Source organism: Ascaphus truei, chromosome 8 (genome assembly GCF_040206685.1).
Source record: "Ascaphus truei isolate aAscTru1 chromosome 8, aAscTru1.hap1, whole genome shotgun sequence".
In the NCBI taxonomy this organism is placed as follows: Eukaryota; Metazoa; Chordata; class Amphibia; order Anura; family Ascaphidae; genus Ascaphus; species Ascaphus truei.
The window spans coordinates 97102436-97123209 of NC_134490.1; the positions used below are offsets into that span (position 1 = coordinate 97102436).

Consider the following 20774-nt stretch of genomic DNA (forward strand, 5'->3'; position numbering starts at 1 on the left):
GTTATACCATTGTGATCTAAAATACTCTGGTTTAAGGCTGGAATAGTATCAAATCGCAGAGAAACCAAATTACTGGAAATATGCAACTCGGGGCAGCCTAATGAGTAAGGCCCCACTACTGAATTAATGTAAAGATGCTATGCCGAAACTTATGATTCAGGAGGAAAATGACATTCTTTTAGATTGATATGTAATGGATTAAAACATAGCTCACTTCAATTGAGACTGACACACACAGTGATTATACAGTTAAATGATATAGTGCAGATATTTTATTTGCTCATTTGATTTATATGGCATTATCACAATACATGGACCCAGACGTGTAAGAGCTTTTAAGGTTGTACAGGTACTGTACTAATTTCAGATACAACATTCAGTGGAAACCCCATATCTGTAACAAATGAGCACTGGCAGACTTGTGGCACTGAAGAGGGCCATGGGGAAATTACCTCGTAAAGCTCCTGTATTCAGTTGCTTGTAGAGCTAACATAGCAAAAGTAAATGGCTCTAATAGCAAATGACATCACCCAGGAAGCCTGAAAGGGTTGAACTTTATCCCGTCCCTGCAATAGTCACAGGCATGTGAGGTACTTCCATTTGACAAGTGAAAAGCACGTACTAGGTGCTCCCCCTCCTGGTCAACGCTGATAACAGCAGAAGTTGGAATACAGAACTCCTGTAAATACCCTTTCTCTATTCCAGACTCGTGAACAGTGGAGCAAGAACTAAAAAAAAAAAAATTATACTACTTAAAAAATAAAAATAAAGAGCGCTACTCCTTTTAAAAAATAATCATATTTTTAACCTTTGCATACTATCACATGCATGTGGAGACATCAAAATAAGAGGCAATAACATGCTAAAATTCTACCCATGACAAAAGACAACCCAATTCACACGTCACTTTACAATGCATTACATCTGTTCTGATCATGTGAATTTCTCATCATCGATTAACCTAAATCAATTTATCCAAACCTTTTCTTTAGCAGATTTGTGTTGGCATTCTTGGCCATGGCAGCATATGGAGCTGTGAATATTTGGGGAGATAATGCCCATTGTGAGGGCCCTGCGGGGAGGTAAATGAGGAAGCATGATGGCTCAGGTATTAACCCCTTTCTCACAGTCACGTGCTCACAGGTGTGGCGTATGTGATATATACAGGGGGGGGGGGGGAAGAGAAATCTCTTATGAACGGATTGTCAAAAATACTACTGCTTTGTTTGTTTTTAGAGCAAATTGTATTTTTAAAATACATATAACCCAAAACTTGTCATTTGCCTCTATATCCTTTATTGCATTTATCATGCAAGCCCTGTTATATATTCTTTCCCATTATGGCCCCCTACAACCTGTTATTCACTGTGGAATCCCCTGCACACCCAGTCCAAAAATATATTATTCTGGTTAATGAAACTTACATTTCTAACACCACCCAGTGGCTGTGAAAATATTCAAGCTTTTAACCCCTAAACCCCTAACGTCATGCCATTTTTGCTTGTTTTCTTGGGGAGACTGTGTCCACTTGCTCCACAGCAACGGTGAACACAATCTGAAGGGGGGCTCCGGTGCATCGGCCCCTCCGGCACTGAAATGGTCGAAAGAATGGATCGTTTTCGCTTTCAGCGTTTCTACTCAAGTGTTAATTTGCCTTTTTCAGCTAAAGATATTGTCTGCCAACAGATCCATTTTAGTAAACTAGTTCTCACCTTCTCCTGTCCTGAAGACACAAGGAAAGGTCGGCCTTTATTGTTCGATTGATGTAAAACCAGATCATTTCAGGAGAATCAACACGAACAGTGTATTTTGAAAACAAGTATACTTCTTAGAAATGAGAACAGCCCAAACATTTGCAAGAAACTACTGGCATTTTACCTGTTCTAGTGTTAGCTGTTTGGAGATGGTATCGTTTTCCAGTTTCCTTATTTTCTTCATTAGTTTGTTCACTTGAAACTCTTGCTCCTGCTCCAAGTGCTGCTCAAGTTCTGCCTTCTCATGCTGTAACTAAAACATGTAGACAAAAAAGAAACACAACAAAAAAAGATGACATGCTTTTTTATGGGTACCCATTTATAAGGCCACATATCTACTAAGTGGTGGTATCTTAAGTCAGAAGACTGCTCAGCAAATAAATATTTTAATACTGCACGTATTCCCACACCTGCTGTCGCTACATTTCCCAACATACCACTTAAGATTGCAAGCTCTTTGGGGCAGGGATTTCCTTTCCTATTGTCTGATCTTAGTTATTTGATGAACTTATTGTCCTATAATTCCCTGTACTGTATTGTCTCTTGTAAAGCGCCAAGTACAGCTGCGGGGGTTATAGAAATAAAAATATACATGCATACAATATGTCTTTAAATCTTTTGTAACATGAACTTTCAAATTCTTCATACAGTCTCTTCATGAAGGTCAAAGACAACGTTTCTAATAAAAACTTTACATACACCAAGCTTCCCGGGGATTTCAACAAGTGTAAGCTCCGCAGAGCATTGGGGCAGCGTCCTCCTTACCTACGTATGTTAACGTTGGAATATTATTTGTATTGTCTTAACATTCTCACTGTATTTTGCCGTTTAATAGCTTGGTGCAGTATAAATAAAAGATCAGAATAATTGGTTAGTGTCATTTTTTGTCATCCTAAAAATATTGATTGCTCTGCTGGTTATATCAGCCAGAGAAGAAAAATGAGAAGGGTAGTACAAAGCGGTGCACATTCCTTTACAACTTTCATGGCCATTAAATCGATGACATACTACTATATTAAAACATTCAATACATAGCTATGTTGGGCAAATCCACACAGCTCGATTTTATTTGTAGTGGTCTTTTTACTTGCTTGCAACGGACCAGATTCATGGTCCCCCGACCTCTGAGGACCCCCGGGTTCTCAAAATATTGGACACAAATGGCCACGGAGCCAAGCTTGCTCCGGCGGCCAATTTAAAGTTGCAACATCGAGAGATGACATTGCAACTGAGGTGGTGACTACGCAGCCATTTTTGTCGTTTTTTTCTGTCAGACATTCACAAACAAAAACTCAGTTGTGTCGGGAACTGTAGAGTTCAGTGACAACAGATCAGCTCTGGGTTACCCCGTGGTTCAGGTTGGTGGGGGAAAAAACGGGGTATTGCTGCTTTAAGAATAAATATATATGTTATGGCAAGCAAAACATTTTAAACATTATTACTGAACTCTGTGCTACCAGTTTTATGTTTTAGTAACGACTCTACAATACAACTCAGACTTTATAGCAGATTTAAAATAAACCTTCTTAAATACCCGCTAATACAGGGGTGGCCAACTCCAAACATCAAGGGTCACCAACAGGTCATTTAAGGATATTCTGGAAACCTGACCTGTTGGTGGCCTTTGAGGACTGGAGTTGGCTGCGCTTGCGCTAATAAGGCCAACACTATACACAGACCATGTTACTTGGTTGGCACCGCTGCCTTTTACATCACGGTGGACTTGCTCGTTTCATATATTAGTCCTTTGAGGTATGAGCAAGGAAAATTGTGTGTTTTCTGTCAACTTGATCAGCTTTTATTTTTTGTAAATCTTGAAGTTTTCTTAGCAGATAATTAGAAAGCAAATCTCTGTACTTAAACCATGTCAGATAAACAATTCCTGGTTTGTTAAATTTCTGAATGTTTTAATTAACCAACGAGTGTTAAATTACAGAATATTTTTAATATCAACTTTAATAGCTATAAAGCTAGTACCAACTCTTATTCAAATAAAGGAACGCGATAGCAGCTGTATTAGAGGGAGAGAGGGAGCACCTCAGGGAGTAAAGACACTGACTGGCACTGAGTTTGAAGCAGGGGAATCTGGTTCAATTCCCGGTGTCGGCTCCTTGTGACCTTGGGTAAGTCACTTTATCTCCCTGTGCCTCAGGCACCAAAATCATAGAGTGTAAGCTCCACGGGGCAGGGCCCTGTGCCTGCAAAAATGTCTCTGTAAAGTGCTACGTAAAACTAGCAGTGCTATACAAGAACATGCTATTATTATTATTATTATACTTTATTTTAGCCTGCCAGTTCTTGGTTTGTCTGTCTTCTCTAGCCTCTAACCCAGTGCCATTACCGCAGGAAGAGAGTAGCCTAATAAAAGGCCACCACGATGACTAGGATTGTACAGCTTACCTCGGCTTTGGGGCGAAATTTCAGAGCATGATGAGGTACTGTAACTGGGTATTTTTTAAACTATTACAACTATGAGACAAAGAACAGAAAAACAGGCGTTTTCGGAACATGGCTCGCTTTGGTGTGGGGTCTGTAGTTCTTACGTTTTGCAGCAATTTTCGTGCTTTATTATAGAAAATATAGTATATCAGATGTTACAAATGAAATGATGTTTCAAACCATTAAAGAGATTTTAAACAGCAAATTACTGTAAAAAAAAAATATATATATACTAGCTGATATACCCGGCGTTGCCCGGGCGTGGAAGGGCAGGGGGGGCATGGAGTGGAAGGGGGGTGGGGGGGAGGCAAAGGGCAGGGAGGGGGGGGGGCAAAGGGCAGGGGGGGCAAAGGGCAGGGAGGGGGCAAAGGGCAGGGAGGGGGGGACTCAATCCCCCCCACACACACACACAATCCCCCCCACACACAATCCACTCCCCACACACACAATCCCCCCCCACACACAATCCCCCCCCCCACACACACTCAATCCCCCCCACCCCCCCCAATCACTCCCCCCCCCCCCACCACCACCATCACACACACACACTTAATCAGTCCACAATTTCACCTGGGGGGGCCACATGCTCCGATCCCCCAACCCCCCATGCTGCTGAAAACGGGAAGCAGACAGGAAGAGGAGTGCTTGTCTGTGTGCAGAGAGAAGCCCCGCCCCCTCTGCAAGACACAGACATAGAAGCAGCAGCACGGAGCTTCTGGCCCTGCCCCCTCTGCAAGACAGACATAGAAGCAGCAGCACGGATCTTCTGGCCCCGCCCCCTCTGCAAGGCAGACATAGAAGCAGCAGCACGGATCTTCTGGCCCCGCCCCCTCTGCAAGACACAGACATAGAAGCAGCAGCACGGAGCGCCCCCAGGTTTCCCTGCAAGCTGCTCGCGCCCCCCTCTACATAATCAAGCTAATGTATGCAACACCCCCCCACCGTGTGTGTGTGTGTGTGTGTGTGTGTGTGTGTGTGTGTGTGTGTGTGCGCGTGTGGCCCGTCACTCCGCCTCAGGCCAATGAGAGGTGTGCGGGGCCGGGCGGCCCAAGGGACCAATGAGATTTCCCCTAGGGACACCGGACATCCAGACAGGCAGGCAGTGCTTTCACTAATATAGTATAATATATATATATATATATATATAAATAAATAAATAAAATAATACAAACATGAAGACCAAGAAATTAACTTTAAGCTATATGGGTTACTTGTCTAGTACATTTTACATTTATTTAATTAATTTCCGTATAAAATATATATTAACAGGAAAGATAGATATAAGCAAACTTCTTTTTTTTATTTTTTAAAGTATGTCTTGGGAAACAGTCAAAACAGAAGCCGAGAATTAACAACACAGTCATACGTGCTTCAAACCAAGGTGGGGGGACTATCACAGTGTCTGTGTTTTTGATACATGATTTCATCATTAACTAAAAGTTGGAATTTAGAAGTGAAATCGTGGCATCGGTTATACATTATGTACTACTTAAAACATTTTAAGGAGAGATTGAACATTACGTTCACTGGTACAGTGAGATTACTGATCAATGATCCCATGATGAACAATCTGATTATGAAACTACACATTGTCATCATTATGGTAACTAATGCCATTTGACGTCTGACTGGCATCTCATGTTCAGGGGGTATTGAACAGTTTGTTGCACATACTTCAAGGACGAACACAGCCTAATATTTTTCTGCACTTCTTTAATAAATTGAAATTAGGAAGGGATGTCCGAGTGTGATTCTGTTGGGCTGATGTACCGTTTCGAGAAGCAAAATGACACCAGTTGTAACCCAATAATAAATGTATGTGGTCTATTAAGTATCTAAAAGTTGCAAAACATCTGAAAACATTCCAGTATTAATAGGTATTGATTATCAACATATCTTAATGGAACATTCTGCTTCCCAACAATAAAAGGGACAAACTGATTACCAGCAGCATAATCATTGGGGACCACCAGTTTAAGGGCATAAGAATGTTAAAGTAAGTAGCTGCCAACTCTGCATTCTTGTAACCATGTTACTCTAGTACAGTGTTTAACCTTTTGGGGTTAAGGAACGCTATAGTTATATTGTGAAATTCTGAGGATCCCCAACCCTCTCTAATAGCGCGTCTGAGATCAGATGCATTGTAAGGAACCCCAACCCTCTCTAATAGCGCGTCTGAGATCAGATGCATTGTAAGGAACCCCAACCCTCTCTAATAGCGCGTCTGAGATCAGATGCATTGTAAGGAACCCCAACCCTCTCTAATAGCGCGTCTGATTGTAAATTCTTCTGTATTTGGAACAATTCTCCACATATGACAAGTTGGGTAACAGTGATCATAACATGGACTCATTTGAAATTAATTATAAAAAAAAAAACAGATTACTTGGGTTCAACAAAGACTGTAAACTTGAGAAATTCAGATTTTATTAAACAGAGGACTAATCTACAAGTAATACATTGGGATGATGCTTTTGCAGGGAAATATGTAGAAGATAGATGGGCAGTCTAACACATTGTAAGAAAAGCACAGAGTGTATACCCTTGGGTAATATTTGTTTATAATTAAGTCAAAACCAATGTGGCTAAATAAACAGGTAGGGGAGGAAATGGACAAGAAGAGACAGGTGTTTAGATTCTTGAAGTCAGAAGAGACGGAGAAATCGTATCAGAATTATAAGGAATGTAACAAAAATTGCAAAAGGGCAATCAAAGTAGCAAAAATGGATAATGAAAAAAGGATTGCAATAGAAAGTAAGATCAACCCTAAAAAGTTATGTAAGTGCCTTAATAAAAAAAAAATCATAAAAGAAAATATAGGACCCTTTCAGTGTGAGATGGGAAGGCAGATTATTGGAGATAAGGAAAAAGCAGAGGTATTAAACAAATTCTTTGCCTCTGTGTTTACCAGGGAAGAATCAATTTCAATAGTAGTGCCGCAGGAGGAAGACACAACCTCTATATTAACGAACAATTGGTTAACTGAGAAAGAAGTTCCTAGGAAGCTTGATAAAATTATAGTAAATAAGGCACCTGGCCCCGATGGCATACATCCAAGAGTTCTCAAGGAGTTAAGTTAAGTAATAGCTAAACCATCACATTTAATATTCAAGGACCCCATTTCCACAGGCGCAGTACCACAAGATTGGCGTAAAGCAGATGTGGTGCCTATATTAAAAAGGTGAGCTAGATCACAACCTGGGAATTACAGACCAGTAAGCCTGACTTCAATAGTGGGGAAGCTACTTGAAGGTTTAATATGGGATAAAATTCAGGAATACCTAATCGAAAATAAAATTCGTAATTGTCAGCATGGATTTATGAATGATAGATCTTGCCAAACTAACCTTATTTGTTTCTTTGAGGTGGCAAGTAGGAATTTAGACCAGGGTAAAGCAGTTGATGTGGTCTACTTAGATTTTGCAAATGCTTTTGATACGTTTCCAGTCAAGAAGTTAGAGTACAAAATAAAGCAAATTGGACTCAGTAAAAATATATGCACCTGGATTGAAAACTGGTTGAAGGATAGACAACAGAGGGTTGTCATTAATGGAACTTTTTCAGGTTGGACTAAAGTCTTGAGTGGAGTACCTCAGGGATCGGTACTGGGACCCCTGCTTTTTAACTTGTTTATTAATGACCTTGAGGTTGGCATCAAGAGCAAAGTCTCCATCTTTGCTGATACTAAATTGTGTAAAGTGGTAGAATTAGAGCTGGATGTAATTTCTCTCCAGAGGGTCTCGGAGAGACTTGAAACTTGTGCAGGAAAATGGCAGATGAGGTTTAATACAGATAAATGTAAGGTTATGCATTTGGGAAGCAAGAATAAACAGGGGACTTACAAATTAAATGGGAATAAATTAGGGGAATCATGTATAGAGAAGGATTTAGGAGTGCTTGTAGACAGCAGGCTTAGCAATAGTGCCTAAAATCATGCAGTAGTTGCAAAGACAAACAAGATCTTATCTTGCATTAGACAGACAATGGATGGAAGGGAAGTAAACACAATTATATAAAGCATTAGTAAGAATACACCTTGAATATGGAGTCTAATTTTGGGCACCATTCCTTAGAAAAGACATTATGGAACTAGAGATTGTAAGAGAAGAGCCACCAAATTAATAAAAGGGATGAACAATCTAATTTATGAGGAAAGGGATGGACAATCTAATTTATGAGGAGAGGCTAGCTAAGTTAGATTTATTTACTTTAGAAAAGAGGCATCTAAGAGGGGATATGACAACTATATACAAATGATAACTATATACAAATTTAGTCGGGGACAGTACAGGAAGCTTTCAAAATAACAATTTATCCCAAGAACAGTACAAAGGACTCGGGGCCATCCCTTAAGGTTGAAGGAAAGGAGATTTCACCAGCAACAAAGGAAAGGGTTCTTTACAGTAAGGGCAGTTAAAATGTGGAATTCATTACCCATGGAGACTGTGATGGCAGATACAATAGATTTGTTCAAAAAAAGGTTGGACATGTTTTTAGAAAGGAAAGGTATACAGCGATATACCAAATACATAAACATTGGAAGGATGTTGATCCAGGGAGTAATCTGATTGCCAATTTCTTGAGTCAGGAAGGAATTTATTTCCCCCCTTATGAGATATCATTGGATGATATGACTCTGGGTTTTTTTGTTTGCCTTCCTCTGGATCAATATACTGTAAGTACGGATATAGGATAAAGTATCTGTCATCTAAATTAAGCATATGTTGAACTTGATGGATACATGTCTTTTTTTTAACCTCATCTACTATGTAACTATGTAGCTTTCAAATGACCTGAAAATTGCAGAGAACCTGTTGGTGGCGCCCATGTGTTCCTGGGACCTGCTGCTGAAAAGCACTGCCGCAGTGCATAGCCTTTCATAGCTTTCCTGTACAGTACATGGTTCATCAACTTTCCGGTCTCATTTAATCTCTAGTAGTTTGGATTTCTATTACATTAACAAAGATTACAGGCGACGAAGAACTACAAATTAGAGTTATAATTACCAACAAGGGAAATCATTTAGCACTGTAGAATAGGGAGCCCAGGTAATATTTAATATCCAGAGTACATAAAGCATCAGCATTGTTCTGCAATTATTTTTGTAATTGCATTGAGATCTCTGCTTGATCTTTCCAGTAAAAGTTTTTATTTTCTTTATTTGATGCTTTGTTCAGAAAATATAAGGGTTTCAAATATTCAGTGAGCGGGAGAATAAAATGGCAACACCAGAAGCTAGGGATGAAGAAAACCATGCTTTTCCACACCGTTTCTTTTTAAAGAGCAGGATACTCGTGGGGTAAAATACTAACATTGTATGAGTTAAAAGCAAAGAGGCTTCTGGGGGATTTGCTGCTGTAAAGTACCTCTTACACACGTCAGTGAACGGTTTACCACTTTAAAGGGCCATTTCTCGCTGCCCAATTTATTTATCTTATTATATATTAGTGAAAGCACTGTATGCCTGTCTGCATCTTCCTGTGTCCCTAGGGGAAATCTCATTGGTCCCTTGGGCCGCCCACCCCCGCACCTCTCATTGGCCTGAGGCGGAGTGAACACACACACACACACACACACACACACACACAGTCAGCGGGGGAGCGGAGCGAGCGCCCGGGACACCCCCCACGGCTCTCAAGCACGCGCCGCACGCCCCCGCGCTCCTCCTCTCCCCGTGTCAGCTCCCCCCCGGTGCTCCGCTCAGCTCTCCCCCGGAGCTCCGCTCAGCTCCCCCCCCCGGAGCTCCGCTCAGCTCCCCTCCCCGGTGCTCCGACAGGCAGTGGACATGCGGCGCCTAAGATGGCGGCGCCCGGAAGGACCCCCTTCCTCCCTCGCGGAGTAAGATGGCGGCGGACGGAAGGAGAGGTGACGTGTGTGTGTGTGTGTGTGTGTGTTACTGTGTGTGTGTGTGTGTTACAGTGTGTGTGTGTGTTACAGTGTGTGTGTGTGTTACACTGCCTCTTACTTCTGTCTGTGTGTGTGTGTGACAATGTGTGTGTGTGTGTGTGTGTGTGACAGTCTGTGGTGGGGGCCGGGGGGTGATTTGGTGGGGGCCGGGGGGTGATGTGGTGGGGGTCTGGGGTGATGCAGGGGGGGGGGGCAGTAATGTGAGGTGCAGGGGGGGGGGGGAGTCATGTGAGGTGCAAGGGGCGGAGAGTGATGTGATGTGCAAGGCGGGGGACACTGATGTGGGGGCCACGAGGGGTGGAGAGTGATGTGGGGTGCAGGGAGGGGAGACCGCAGATGTGAAGAGGGGGGGCGGAGCTGTGAAGGGGAACGGAGTTGTGAACGTGGGGGCCAGCCAGCTGTGAAGGGGGGTAAATCACGGGCAACGCCGGGTATATCAGCTAGTTTTTAATAAATTTTACGCAAATGCACTTATCTAAGCTGCCAACCGGCCCACTGTGCTGTGACCGATAGGTGAAGATCCTGCTTCCCTTGGCTCGCAAAATGGCTGCCTATTTCTAAACAGGAAATGGTGTAGCTTCCTAAATAGCTGCTATAGCAACCCAAAGAAGCTTAATACATTCAACATCATTAAAAAAAGGACAGAGTTTGTGGAGGGGGGGGGGGGGGGGGGAAAGAGTGAGAATGCAGTATTATATAATTTTTTTAATGATTTTTAATGAAATGCTCCTGCTATGGTTTGTAGGCGTTACTGTACAAGTCTACATGGTACAATAAAAATGTATCTCAACGCATACCATAGCAAAAAAAAAGAAGGAAGCACCACTGCTCTATATCAGCACTAGGGGAGAGGGTGGGATTCTGGGTATTCTGTGTGAATGGATTGTGTAAAAATGTCATTCTAACCAACAGGCCAGGCAGATACTAGTTGGAAAATAAAGTCTATTGTCTTAGTGGTGATGGTTGTACTGTACACGGGTGCTCCCAAATGGAGCTTGACATGCCTCGTTTTAATAGCAGAGCAGGGGAAAGTGTGGAAAGCTGATATTCACCTGCACGAGTTTCCGTGACAGCTCATTTGTAAGGAACTCTTCTTCTTTCTCATAGTTGACTGCAAGGGTTTCCTTCTCCTTCTGCAAGGCCTGGATCTTCTTAAACAATGTGTTGCTGATGAACTCCTCTTCTTGCTCCGCCCTTGCTTGCTGTGAAAGAACGATAACTATTAAAAGCCAATTTCTTCTACAACGAAGTTCAATCGGAGAAGAAAAGTGAACGGCACCTTTGTAACAAACTGTCTCAAATGTTTTGCTCCCATATTCATTTGTAGCACTACGGAGAATGTCAAATTAGCGGTCACAGAGAATGCGATCTGACTACATACATACTTCATTTAGAAAAATCAAATTACAATACAGTGTAGTTATTTGGGAACATGTTTTGAGGCAATTGGTACAATTCCAAGGCAAACATTTTCACCAAATGTATGAAAGAACTAATTTGAAACAAAAGGATTTACACTATGATGCGTTAGGTTTTCCCCCAGACAGGCCCCCCTTTTGCTTTGATACACATAAATACAATAGAGTCTGGACCATAAAATAGATGGTCCATGAGGTCACATTTTCTCCAGAACAATGATGCTGTTTCACAGGGTCGCGGACAGATTTCCCGGGGCCCCTAGACTAGAGTTCTGTCCGGCCCCCGCATGTCGGCGGCTGTGGCATCCAAACATTCCTTGTAGAGACTAAGGTGATTTAACCCCTACTTTAGCGCAGACTAGTATGAACCAATCTTTACCCTCTCCCCACTATTAATGTGTAAGAGAATATTTGTATTAAGTACTCATTTTAATTACCGTCAACCAATGTTGTAGAGTTTCTCTTCTAAAACTAAAGTCAAATCTTATTTTAAAAAGTAAGTCACTACCAACCACACAGTAAAAAGGCAACACAATGTGCGGGAACACTATCATTCATGTGACGAACACAATGTGCGGGAACACTATCATTCATGTGACAAACACAATGTGCGGGAACACTCATTCATGTGACAAACACAATGTGCGGGAACACTCATTCATGTGACGAACACAATGTGCGGGAACGCTATCATGCATGTGGGCATATGGTTTGACTCCCACTTAACATTCGGGATGCACATTGATAACCTGACAACCAAAACCTATGCCAAACTAGGGGTACTTTACAGGAACAAATCCTCCCTAAGTCTCCTGGTCAGAAAGCGTATCACACAGCAGATGCTAATGCCAATTATTGACTATGGAGACATAGTATATGGCTCGGCACCTCAAACCCACCTTAGCAAACTTGACCCCCTCTACAATTCAATTTGTCGTTTTGTTCTCCAATGCAACTACAACACACATCACTGCGAAATGCTCAAAGAACTAGATTGGTCATCACTCGAGTCTAGGCACAAAGTTCACCTTTCCTGTCTTGCCTTCAAATTCTTTATGGGCAAGCTACCCAGCTACCTTAACAAGCTCCTCACCCCTACCACCTGCAGCACATCAGACTCCAAAAGACTGTTCATGGTCCCAAGGCTCAACAAAGTATCCGGCCGTTCCCCTCCTTCTCTTTGGCTTCGTCCATAGAACGTGGAGCAGCGCTGAGCCACGCGGACGCTGATGCTCACCTGATCAAGCATGAGAGATGTCATGCACATGCAGGCGAGACAGCGCCTGCGATCAGGAGGCGGGGCAGTGACGTCACTGGGCCAATCGCCCGTGACGCACCGACGTCAACGTCACGGCGCCGTAACGTTGACGCTGCTTCGCGCTGATTGGATGTTTTCACCCGACAGCGCGCTGAAAAACAGCTTGGCTGTCGGTTGAAAAATCCAACTTGTCAGCACGCCTGCTGATGCTCGCGTGAGCCCCCCCTCTAAAGACATCCTCATTGAGGATGCCGGGGCTCAGCGCGGAGCGTCCGCACGGCTCAGCACGGCATGTCCATCTATGGACGTGGCCTTACCGCGCACCTCAAAACTGGAACAACCTACCAGAGACTCTCACATCCACCACCAGTATAAGTTCTTTCAAATCTAAGGCTGTCTCACATTTTAATCTGGTCTGTAACTGTTTCATTCGCCCATAATATATATTTCTTTAACTGTGCATGCAATGTCTTGTATATAATGTATACCTTGTTCATTTATGTAACTGTATTTGTAACCATGTATTATTTGTCTTAACTCTGTGCCCAGGACATACTTGAAAACAATAGGTAACTCTCAATGTATTACTTCCTGGTAAAATATTTTATAAATAAATAAATAAATAAATGTGACGAACACAATGTGCGGGAACACTATCATTCATGTGACGAATTATCCATGGTTAAAATAAAATTTATATAAAGCCAGATTTGAAATGTTTAGCAAGAGACACCAGCTGGATTTTGATGTGAAAGTCTCAAAGACATGGGGTGAACACTCATACATTTTGCTATAGACAACACCATCAATATGACAAATGTCATCTTGGCAGAATAGTTACTAAAGATTGGGGGATTTTTTCTTTTTACAAAACCTAACCCCTTTGACATTCAAAATGTCAATCCATTGAAAAACAAACACTCAATTTAAGATCTTGAACTACACAATAGTTCGTCTCATGAGTACTTCCTCTTTGGAAACCTATAAACACATAGAAAGGGGATAATGTATTAATCACAGCTCCTTGATAAACAGACAGTATCGGGTTTAATAATAAAAAGAATTAGACGGAGTAATTTATTATAAGAGATAGAAATGTAAGACTATGATATACATAAACCCATGCCCCATGCTGTCTTGGAATTTGTTACCAGTCAGGGTGCACAAACTAGGAAACTTGGAACCTTTTAATCCAATGTTTTTCAAATTACGTGTGGGCGGCTGTGGTGGAGGTTCTAACCTGTTTATAGTTGAGTCAGTATGGGACAATCGTTTTAAAATCAATCCTGTTTATGGGATTATGCTTTGATTATGTTTTTTCCCAATAAACGCTCATTACCTACAAACAGTAAAGCAACAAGAGTAACTATGTTAAATATTGTCATATTGTTCTGTAAAGTGGCACTGTTTGGCATGAATATGATTAAATTAAAAAATATTGTTAGTTACCTATGACACTATTTTGAGGACTGACATTGCATCAGCATAATCAAGTGTTCATGTGCAATATTTATGATACAGGTATTTTCTATACAAAGGCAACCTTTTGTAAATCGAATGTATCCAATTGTCTTCCTTAATGAAATGTAATCATACTGAAAGCAAAAATTACGTCGCTCTTGGAAATGGATCAAGTTTTCATTTTCATCGGGGACTCCAAATGGGGGGTACAAACAACCCTAGTCTATCCCGCTCCTGTCTGAGTGCCACTAAAGTTAAAGTGAGAGGAATGGAGTGATATCAAGCTCGTATGGATAAGGGACATCACAAAAAGGGAGTAGGCAAGAGGAAAGCAAACCTCTCCCAAGTCTGAGGCTTCCATGTTTTACCAAGTTAAAAATAATTTACAAAAACTTGCAGCCTTTTGAAATGAAGGCATTAATCGTTCAGAATGAATCACTGTCACTAGTTCATTTAAGCACTGGGGGTGCAGGAGCTGCACCTTTAAGTATATTTAAACAAGACTAAAAAAGAAAGAGGAGAGGGAGATGAGAACCATGTAAAGGCAGCTTAATAAAATCAAGTAAATAAAGCACCTGGCCCATATGGCATGCACTCAAGGGTTAACAACCCCCTACATCATAGATAAAATCTAGGGAGGTGATAAACTTGTTTTCCCACTAAACATTTAACAAGATGTATGATTGGATAAAAGTTATATAAACAAGCAGCAACACCATTAGAGCTGGTATTATTAAATTGCGAGGTGTGTGCTGCGAGGCGTGTGCTGCGTGGCGTGTGCTGCGTGGCGTGTGCAGCGTGGCGTGTGCAGCGTGGCGTGTGCAGCGTGGCGTGTGCAGCGTGGCGTGTGCAGCGTGTGCGCAAAAAAACACACAATCACAACACACACTCAATCACAACCAACACCGGCACAACACACACAAACAATCACACAATCACACAATCACACACGACACAAAATCATAAGTCACAGATTTCACCAGTAAGCTTGCTCCTCCTGTGCCCCATGCTGCTGAAAACTGGGACGGGTAACACAGGAGGAGGAGGGGATGTCTGTGTGCAGGGAAGGAAAGCCCCTTCTGACACAGACAGAGCAGAGAAGCAGCCTCAGCACGGAGCTTCTGGCCGCCCGTGCAAAGCTCTGCCCGCCCCCAGTTTCCCCGCACGCAGCCCGCGCCCCCCCCCCCTAAATTATCTTGCGCTCACTCAAGGGGGCGTGCCCCACAGTTTGCGCACCGCTGATCTGTGTGATGTTATTGTGCTTATAAAAAATTAATTCTTTCTGACCTAAAATTGCAATACCATTAAATTATTAAAAAATAATAAAAAATAAAAAAAATGGAACAGAACATGTTACATTGTTTAATGCTTTTCTGATCCAGAAAATTGGTTGCACAAATAGGATAGTGTTTTAAAGAAAAAAAATAGGAAAAGTAAGTATTGCTATTTCAGTTTCTTCAAGACTTATATAGCAGCAAATTACAGCTGGGATATAACTCTTCCTAGCTGGGGTAAGACAAGAGTTCAGACACAGGTATAAAGGAAGTCTGTCCGGTTCCCTGGTAATTTATCAGTTATTTGGCTTCTAAAAAGACACACAAATGAAGCAAAAGAGACATAAAAAGAAAAACAAGAGCGGGAAGTAGGCTGCCATAGAGGACTTTAAGAAACAAAAATACCGCTAGTTAAAGTTCCGATTTTCTTCAGCGTCCTTCTATGGCAGCCAACAGCCGATGTGTTCCAAAGCAGTTAAATAGATTGGGCGAGTACATACGGCTGAAAAACCTTCTTCCCAAATATCGTATCAGCCAAGGCATGGAGATGTATACAATGAGAACCATGTTGCTGCCTTACAGATGTCTTTTGCAGGTCTGTGCTTTCTCCACCAAGTTGCTATAGCGGCGTATAGCCCATGTTGAATGAGTCCTAATTGTTTTTGGTGGTACCTTTCCTACACAAGTATAAGCGTCACTGATGGCCGCTGTGATCCCCCTGTAAAATAGACACGCCTCAGGCCATTTGCCCTTTCTGGGGCCTTGGAAAAAGTACCAACAGCCTTAAGGTTTTCCTAAACTTAGCTATGTTCTGGTTATAGGCCATCAATGCTCTAACTACATCCAGATTAGGTAATATTCTCTCCTTTTCGTTAGAAGTTTGAGGGCAAAAAGAAGGGACCATGATATCCAAAACTCGGATATCACCTTAGAGAGGAACTATTCACATGACACTTTTATCCTGAAGTTGGCAATAGAGTTCCTTGCATGAAACTGCTTGCAATTCTCCACTTGATTGGTTGCTGTGAGAATTACGGTCTTGATGGGGAGTGTTTTAATGGATACTCAAAGGATCACAAGTCACTGAAGTGAAAGCCTCCAAGATCAGATTCCAATCCCATAAGGGTATGAGAGTCTTTACCCGTGGTTAAATTCGAATGGTTGCCCTGATGAATCTAGACACCATAGAATCGAGAGATATTTGCCTATTGTATTGTATTGTATGTCTTTATTTATATAGCGCCATTAGTGTACATAGCACGGTAATACATGTGGTAATCAAATAAATAACAGATAATATAAATAACAGATCATGGGAATAAGTGCTTTAGACATAAAAGTAACATTTCGGAAGAGGAGTCCCTGCCCCGAGGAGCTTACAGTCTAATTGGTAGGTAGGGAGAACGTACAGAGACAGTAGGAGGGAGTTCTGGTAAGTGCGTCTGCAGGGGGCCAAGCATTATGTACCGTGTTTAGAATATCCACAGTGCTATTCATATGCTTCTTTAAGCAAGTGTGTCTTAAGGTGGGTCTTAAAGGTGGATAGAGAGGGTGCTAGTCGGGTACTGAGGGGAAGGGCATTCCAGAGGTGTGGGGCAGTCAGTGAAAAGGGTTTAAGGCGGGAGAGGGCTTTAGATACAAAGGGGGTAGAAAGAAGACATCCTTGAGAAGAACGCAAGAGTCTGGATGGTGCATACCGAGAAATTAGGGATGAGATGTAAGGAGGGGCAGAAGAATGTAAAGCTTTAAAAGTGAGGAGAAGAATGGAGTGTGAGATGCGGGATTTGATCGGAAGCCAGGAGAGGGATTTCAGGAGGGGAGATGCTGAGACAGATCTAGGAAAGAGTAGAGTGATTCTGGCAGCAGCATTTAGGATAGATTGTAGGGGAGACAGGTGAGAGGCAGGAAGGCCGGACAGCAGGAGGTTACAGTAATCAAGACGGGAGAGAATGAGGGCCCGAGTCAGAGTTTTAGCAGTCGAACAACAGAGGAAAGGGCGTATCTTAGTTATATTGCGGAGGAAAAAGCGACAAGTTTTAGAAATGTTTTGAATGTGAGGGGCGAATGTGAGAGAGGAGTCGAACGTGACCCCTAGGCAGCGTGCTTGGGCTACTGGGTGAATGATTGTAGTTCCAACAGTAATGTGGAAGGAGGTAGTAGGGCCAGGTTTGGGAGGAAGTATGAGGAGCTCTGTTTTAGCCATGTTGAGTTTAAGGCGTCGGAGGGCCATCCAGGATGATATAGCAGAGAGACATTCAGAAACTTTGGTTTGTACAGCAGGTGTAAGGTCAGGTGTTGAAAAGTATATTTGTGTGTCGTCGGCATAGAGGTGATAATTAAACCCAAAAGATGTTATTAGGTCACCTAGAGAGAGTGTGTACAGAGAAAAGAGAAGAGGTCCCAGGACAGAGCCCTGGGGTACCCCCACAGAGAGATCAATAGAGGAGAAGGAGGTGTTAGCAGAAGAGACACTAAAAGTACGATGGGAGAGGTAGGATGAGATCCAGGATAGAGCTTTGTTCCGAATACCTAGAGTATGGAGAATGTGGAGGAGAAGAGGGTGGTCCACGGTGTCAAATGCTGCAGAGAGGTCGAGTAATATGAGCAGAGTGTAATGACCTCTGTCTTTGGCAGCATGGAGGTCGTCAGTTATTTTGGTGAGGGCTGTTTCGGTGGAGTGAGCAGTGCGGAAGCCAGATTGTAGAGGGTCTAGGAGAGAATAGGTGTTGAGAAAGTGGAGCAAGCGAGAGAATACAAGACGTTCAAGTAGTTTAGAGGCAAAAGGCAGGAGGGAGACAGGTCGATAGTTAGAAAGACAGGTAGGGTCAAGCTTGCTGTTTTTGAGTAATGGTATGACTGTTGCATGTTTGAAGGAGGATGGAAAGGTTCCAGAGCCGAGGGAGGAGTTAAAAATGTGTGTAAGCGTAGGGATTATAGTAGGAGCTAGAGGTTTTAGGAGATGGGAGGGAATGGGGTCAAGAGGGCAAGTGGTAGAGGGAGAAGAGGAGATCAACAGCGACACATCCTCCTCTGAGACAGTGGAAAAAGACTCAAGGAAGGCAGGAGGAGAGTTAGGAAGAGGTGTAGGATGGGGGGAAGAAACAGAGGGGATGTTCTGCCGTATGGATTCCACCTTTTCCTTAAAATAGTCAGCAAAGTCCTGAGCGGAGATGGAGGAAGGAGAGGCAGCTGAGGGTGGTTTGAGTAGAGTATCAAAGACAGAGAACAGTCGGCGTGGGTTAGACTTGTGCATGTTGATTAGTGCAGAAAAGTAGGCTTGTTTAGCTTGCGAGAGGGCAGAGTTGAAACAGGATAGCATAAATTTGTAGTGAAGGAAGTCTGCGAGAGTGTGAGACTTCCTCCAGAGGCGTTCAGAGGAACGAGTGGAGGAACGCAGCATGCGCGTGTGGGAATTTAGCCAGGGTCTAGGGTTAGAAGGGCGAGGGCGGCAGAGAGAAAGTGGGGCATGTAGATCAAGAGACGAGGACAAGACAGAGTTGTACTTTCTGACCAGGTTGTCAGGGTCTGTAGCAGAGCTGAGAGAGGAGAGGGAGGAGTGTAAAGTGGACTCAAAGTCAGGTAAGTGAATAAAGCGCAGGTTTCTGCAGAACCGGGGTGTAGATGGAGGTGGAGAAGGGGAGAAGCGAGATAAAGAGAATGAGATGAGATGATGGTCAGAGAGAGGAAAAGGGGAAATGGAGAAATCAGAGAGAGAGAAGTTTTTAGTGAAAACCAGGTCTAAGTAGTGGCCATCCTTGTGGGTGCTGGCTGCAGTCCACTGTTGAAGGCCAAAAGAAGAGGTAAGAGAAAGAAAGCGGGAAGCCCAAGAGAGAGAGGTGTCATCAATGTGGCAATTGAAGTCCCCAAGGAGAAGAACAGGGGAGTCTGAGGAGAGAAAGAAAGAGAGCCAGGATTCAAAGTGAGAGAGAAAGGCAGAAGGGGGATGAGTAGAGGTAGGTGGGCGATAGATGACCGCCACATGAACAGGGAGAGGAGAGAAGATCTGGACAGTGTGAGCCTCAAAGGAGGGAAAAGCAAGAGAGGGGGGAATAGGAAGGGTTCGGTAACGGCAGACAGAGGAGAGCAGGAGCCCCACGCCTCCACCCCTGCCATCAGGGCGCGGAGTGTGGGAGAAGGAAAGGCCACCATAGGAGAGGGCAGCTTCCAGAGCAGAGTCAGACTGAGTGAGCCAGGTCTCAGTTATAGCAAAGAGAAGCAGGGAGTGAGAGAGAAAGAAGTCATGTACAGAGAGGAACTTGTTAGAGAGGGAGCGAGCATTCCAAAGGGCACAGGAGAAAGGGAGAGAGGAGGGTGGGTGGCAGGGGATGGGTATGAGGTTGGAGGGGTTGACACCAGAAGGAGTAGAAGTTGCATGTGGGAGGCGAGGACGAGAGCAAGTTGAAATAAGACAGGGACCAGGATTGGGAGAGATATCCCCAGAAGCAAGGAGGAGAAGCATGGATAGAAAGAGGATGTGTGAGGAGGATTTGTAGGGGTGTTTTTTATTGCAGGGGATATCGCTGTGTGGTGTCAGAGGACGCAGGTAAGAAAGGAGTTCATGTGAACTGAGAAGTGGTGTAGAAAGGAGAGATGGAGATATATGAATAGAGTTTGAGACATACTGAGGCTGGTAAAAAGAAGTGCATAATTTGAGAAGAAGTGAAGTCACAGCAAATATAAATGGTAAAGGCAGCATCACAGCAGTAATGATGCAGTCTGGTATTGATGATATCCTCCTTTCCAGCGTAGTTCAAATGCAGGAATCAGGGCCAGATGGGGTGTCCACTTCTTTCGAACTTCCTTTTAAACTTCAGTTGTTCAATAGTCATGCCACTTATAATGGGCTACTTGGATATGGGCTGCAAGCAGACTAGCTGTTCTGACTGGGTTTATATAGGCCTAAAAAGTCACCTGACAATGTTGTTCTGTCTGCTTAATTAGCACATCTGAGGCACATTCAAACAAATGGTTTTCTACACAGGGTGTTCCCTGCCTAGGTGGCAACACTTAATTTGATTAGGGGTAGACAGAAAACAGCATTCAAATATGGATTTTACCTAGCATTGGATCACTTGCATATACTATATAATACACACAGCAGAGGATTTAGAGATGGATTTTACCTAGCATTGGATCACTTGCATATACTATATAATACACACAGCAGAGGATTTAGAGATGGATTGTACCTAGCATTGGATCACTTGCATATACTATATAATACACACAGCAGTGGATTTAGAGATGGATTTTACCTAGCATT

At 43.0% G+C, this 20774-nt stretch overlaps 1 protein-coding gene across 1 annotated transcript in view; it reads right to left on the reverse strand.

Annotated features, from left to right (window-relative positions):
* Positions 1-20774, reverse strand: part of CCDC6 (coiled-coil domain containing 6) — a 90159-nt gene that overhangs the window by 29775 nt on the left and 39610 nt on the right. Inside the window, exons 2-3 of the mRNA XM_075612959.1 lie at positions 11153-11302; positions 1879-2007 (exon numbers count right to left, since the gene is read on the reverse strand). Coding sequence (XP_075469074.1) covers positions 1879-2007; positions 11153-11302 — 279 coding nt within the window. The remainder of the gene's footprint in view (positions 1-1878; positions 2008-11152; positions 11303-20774) is intronic.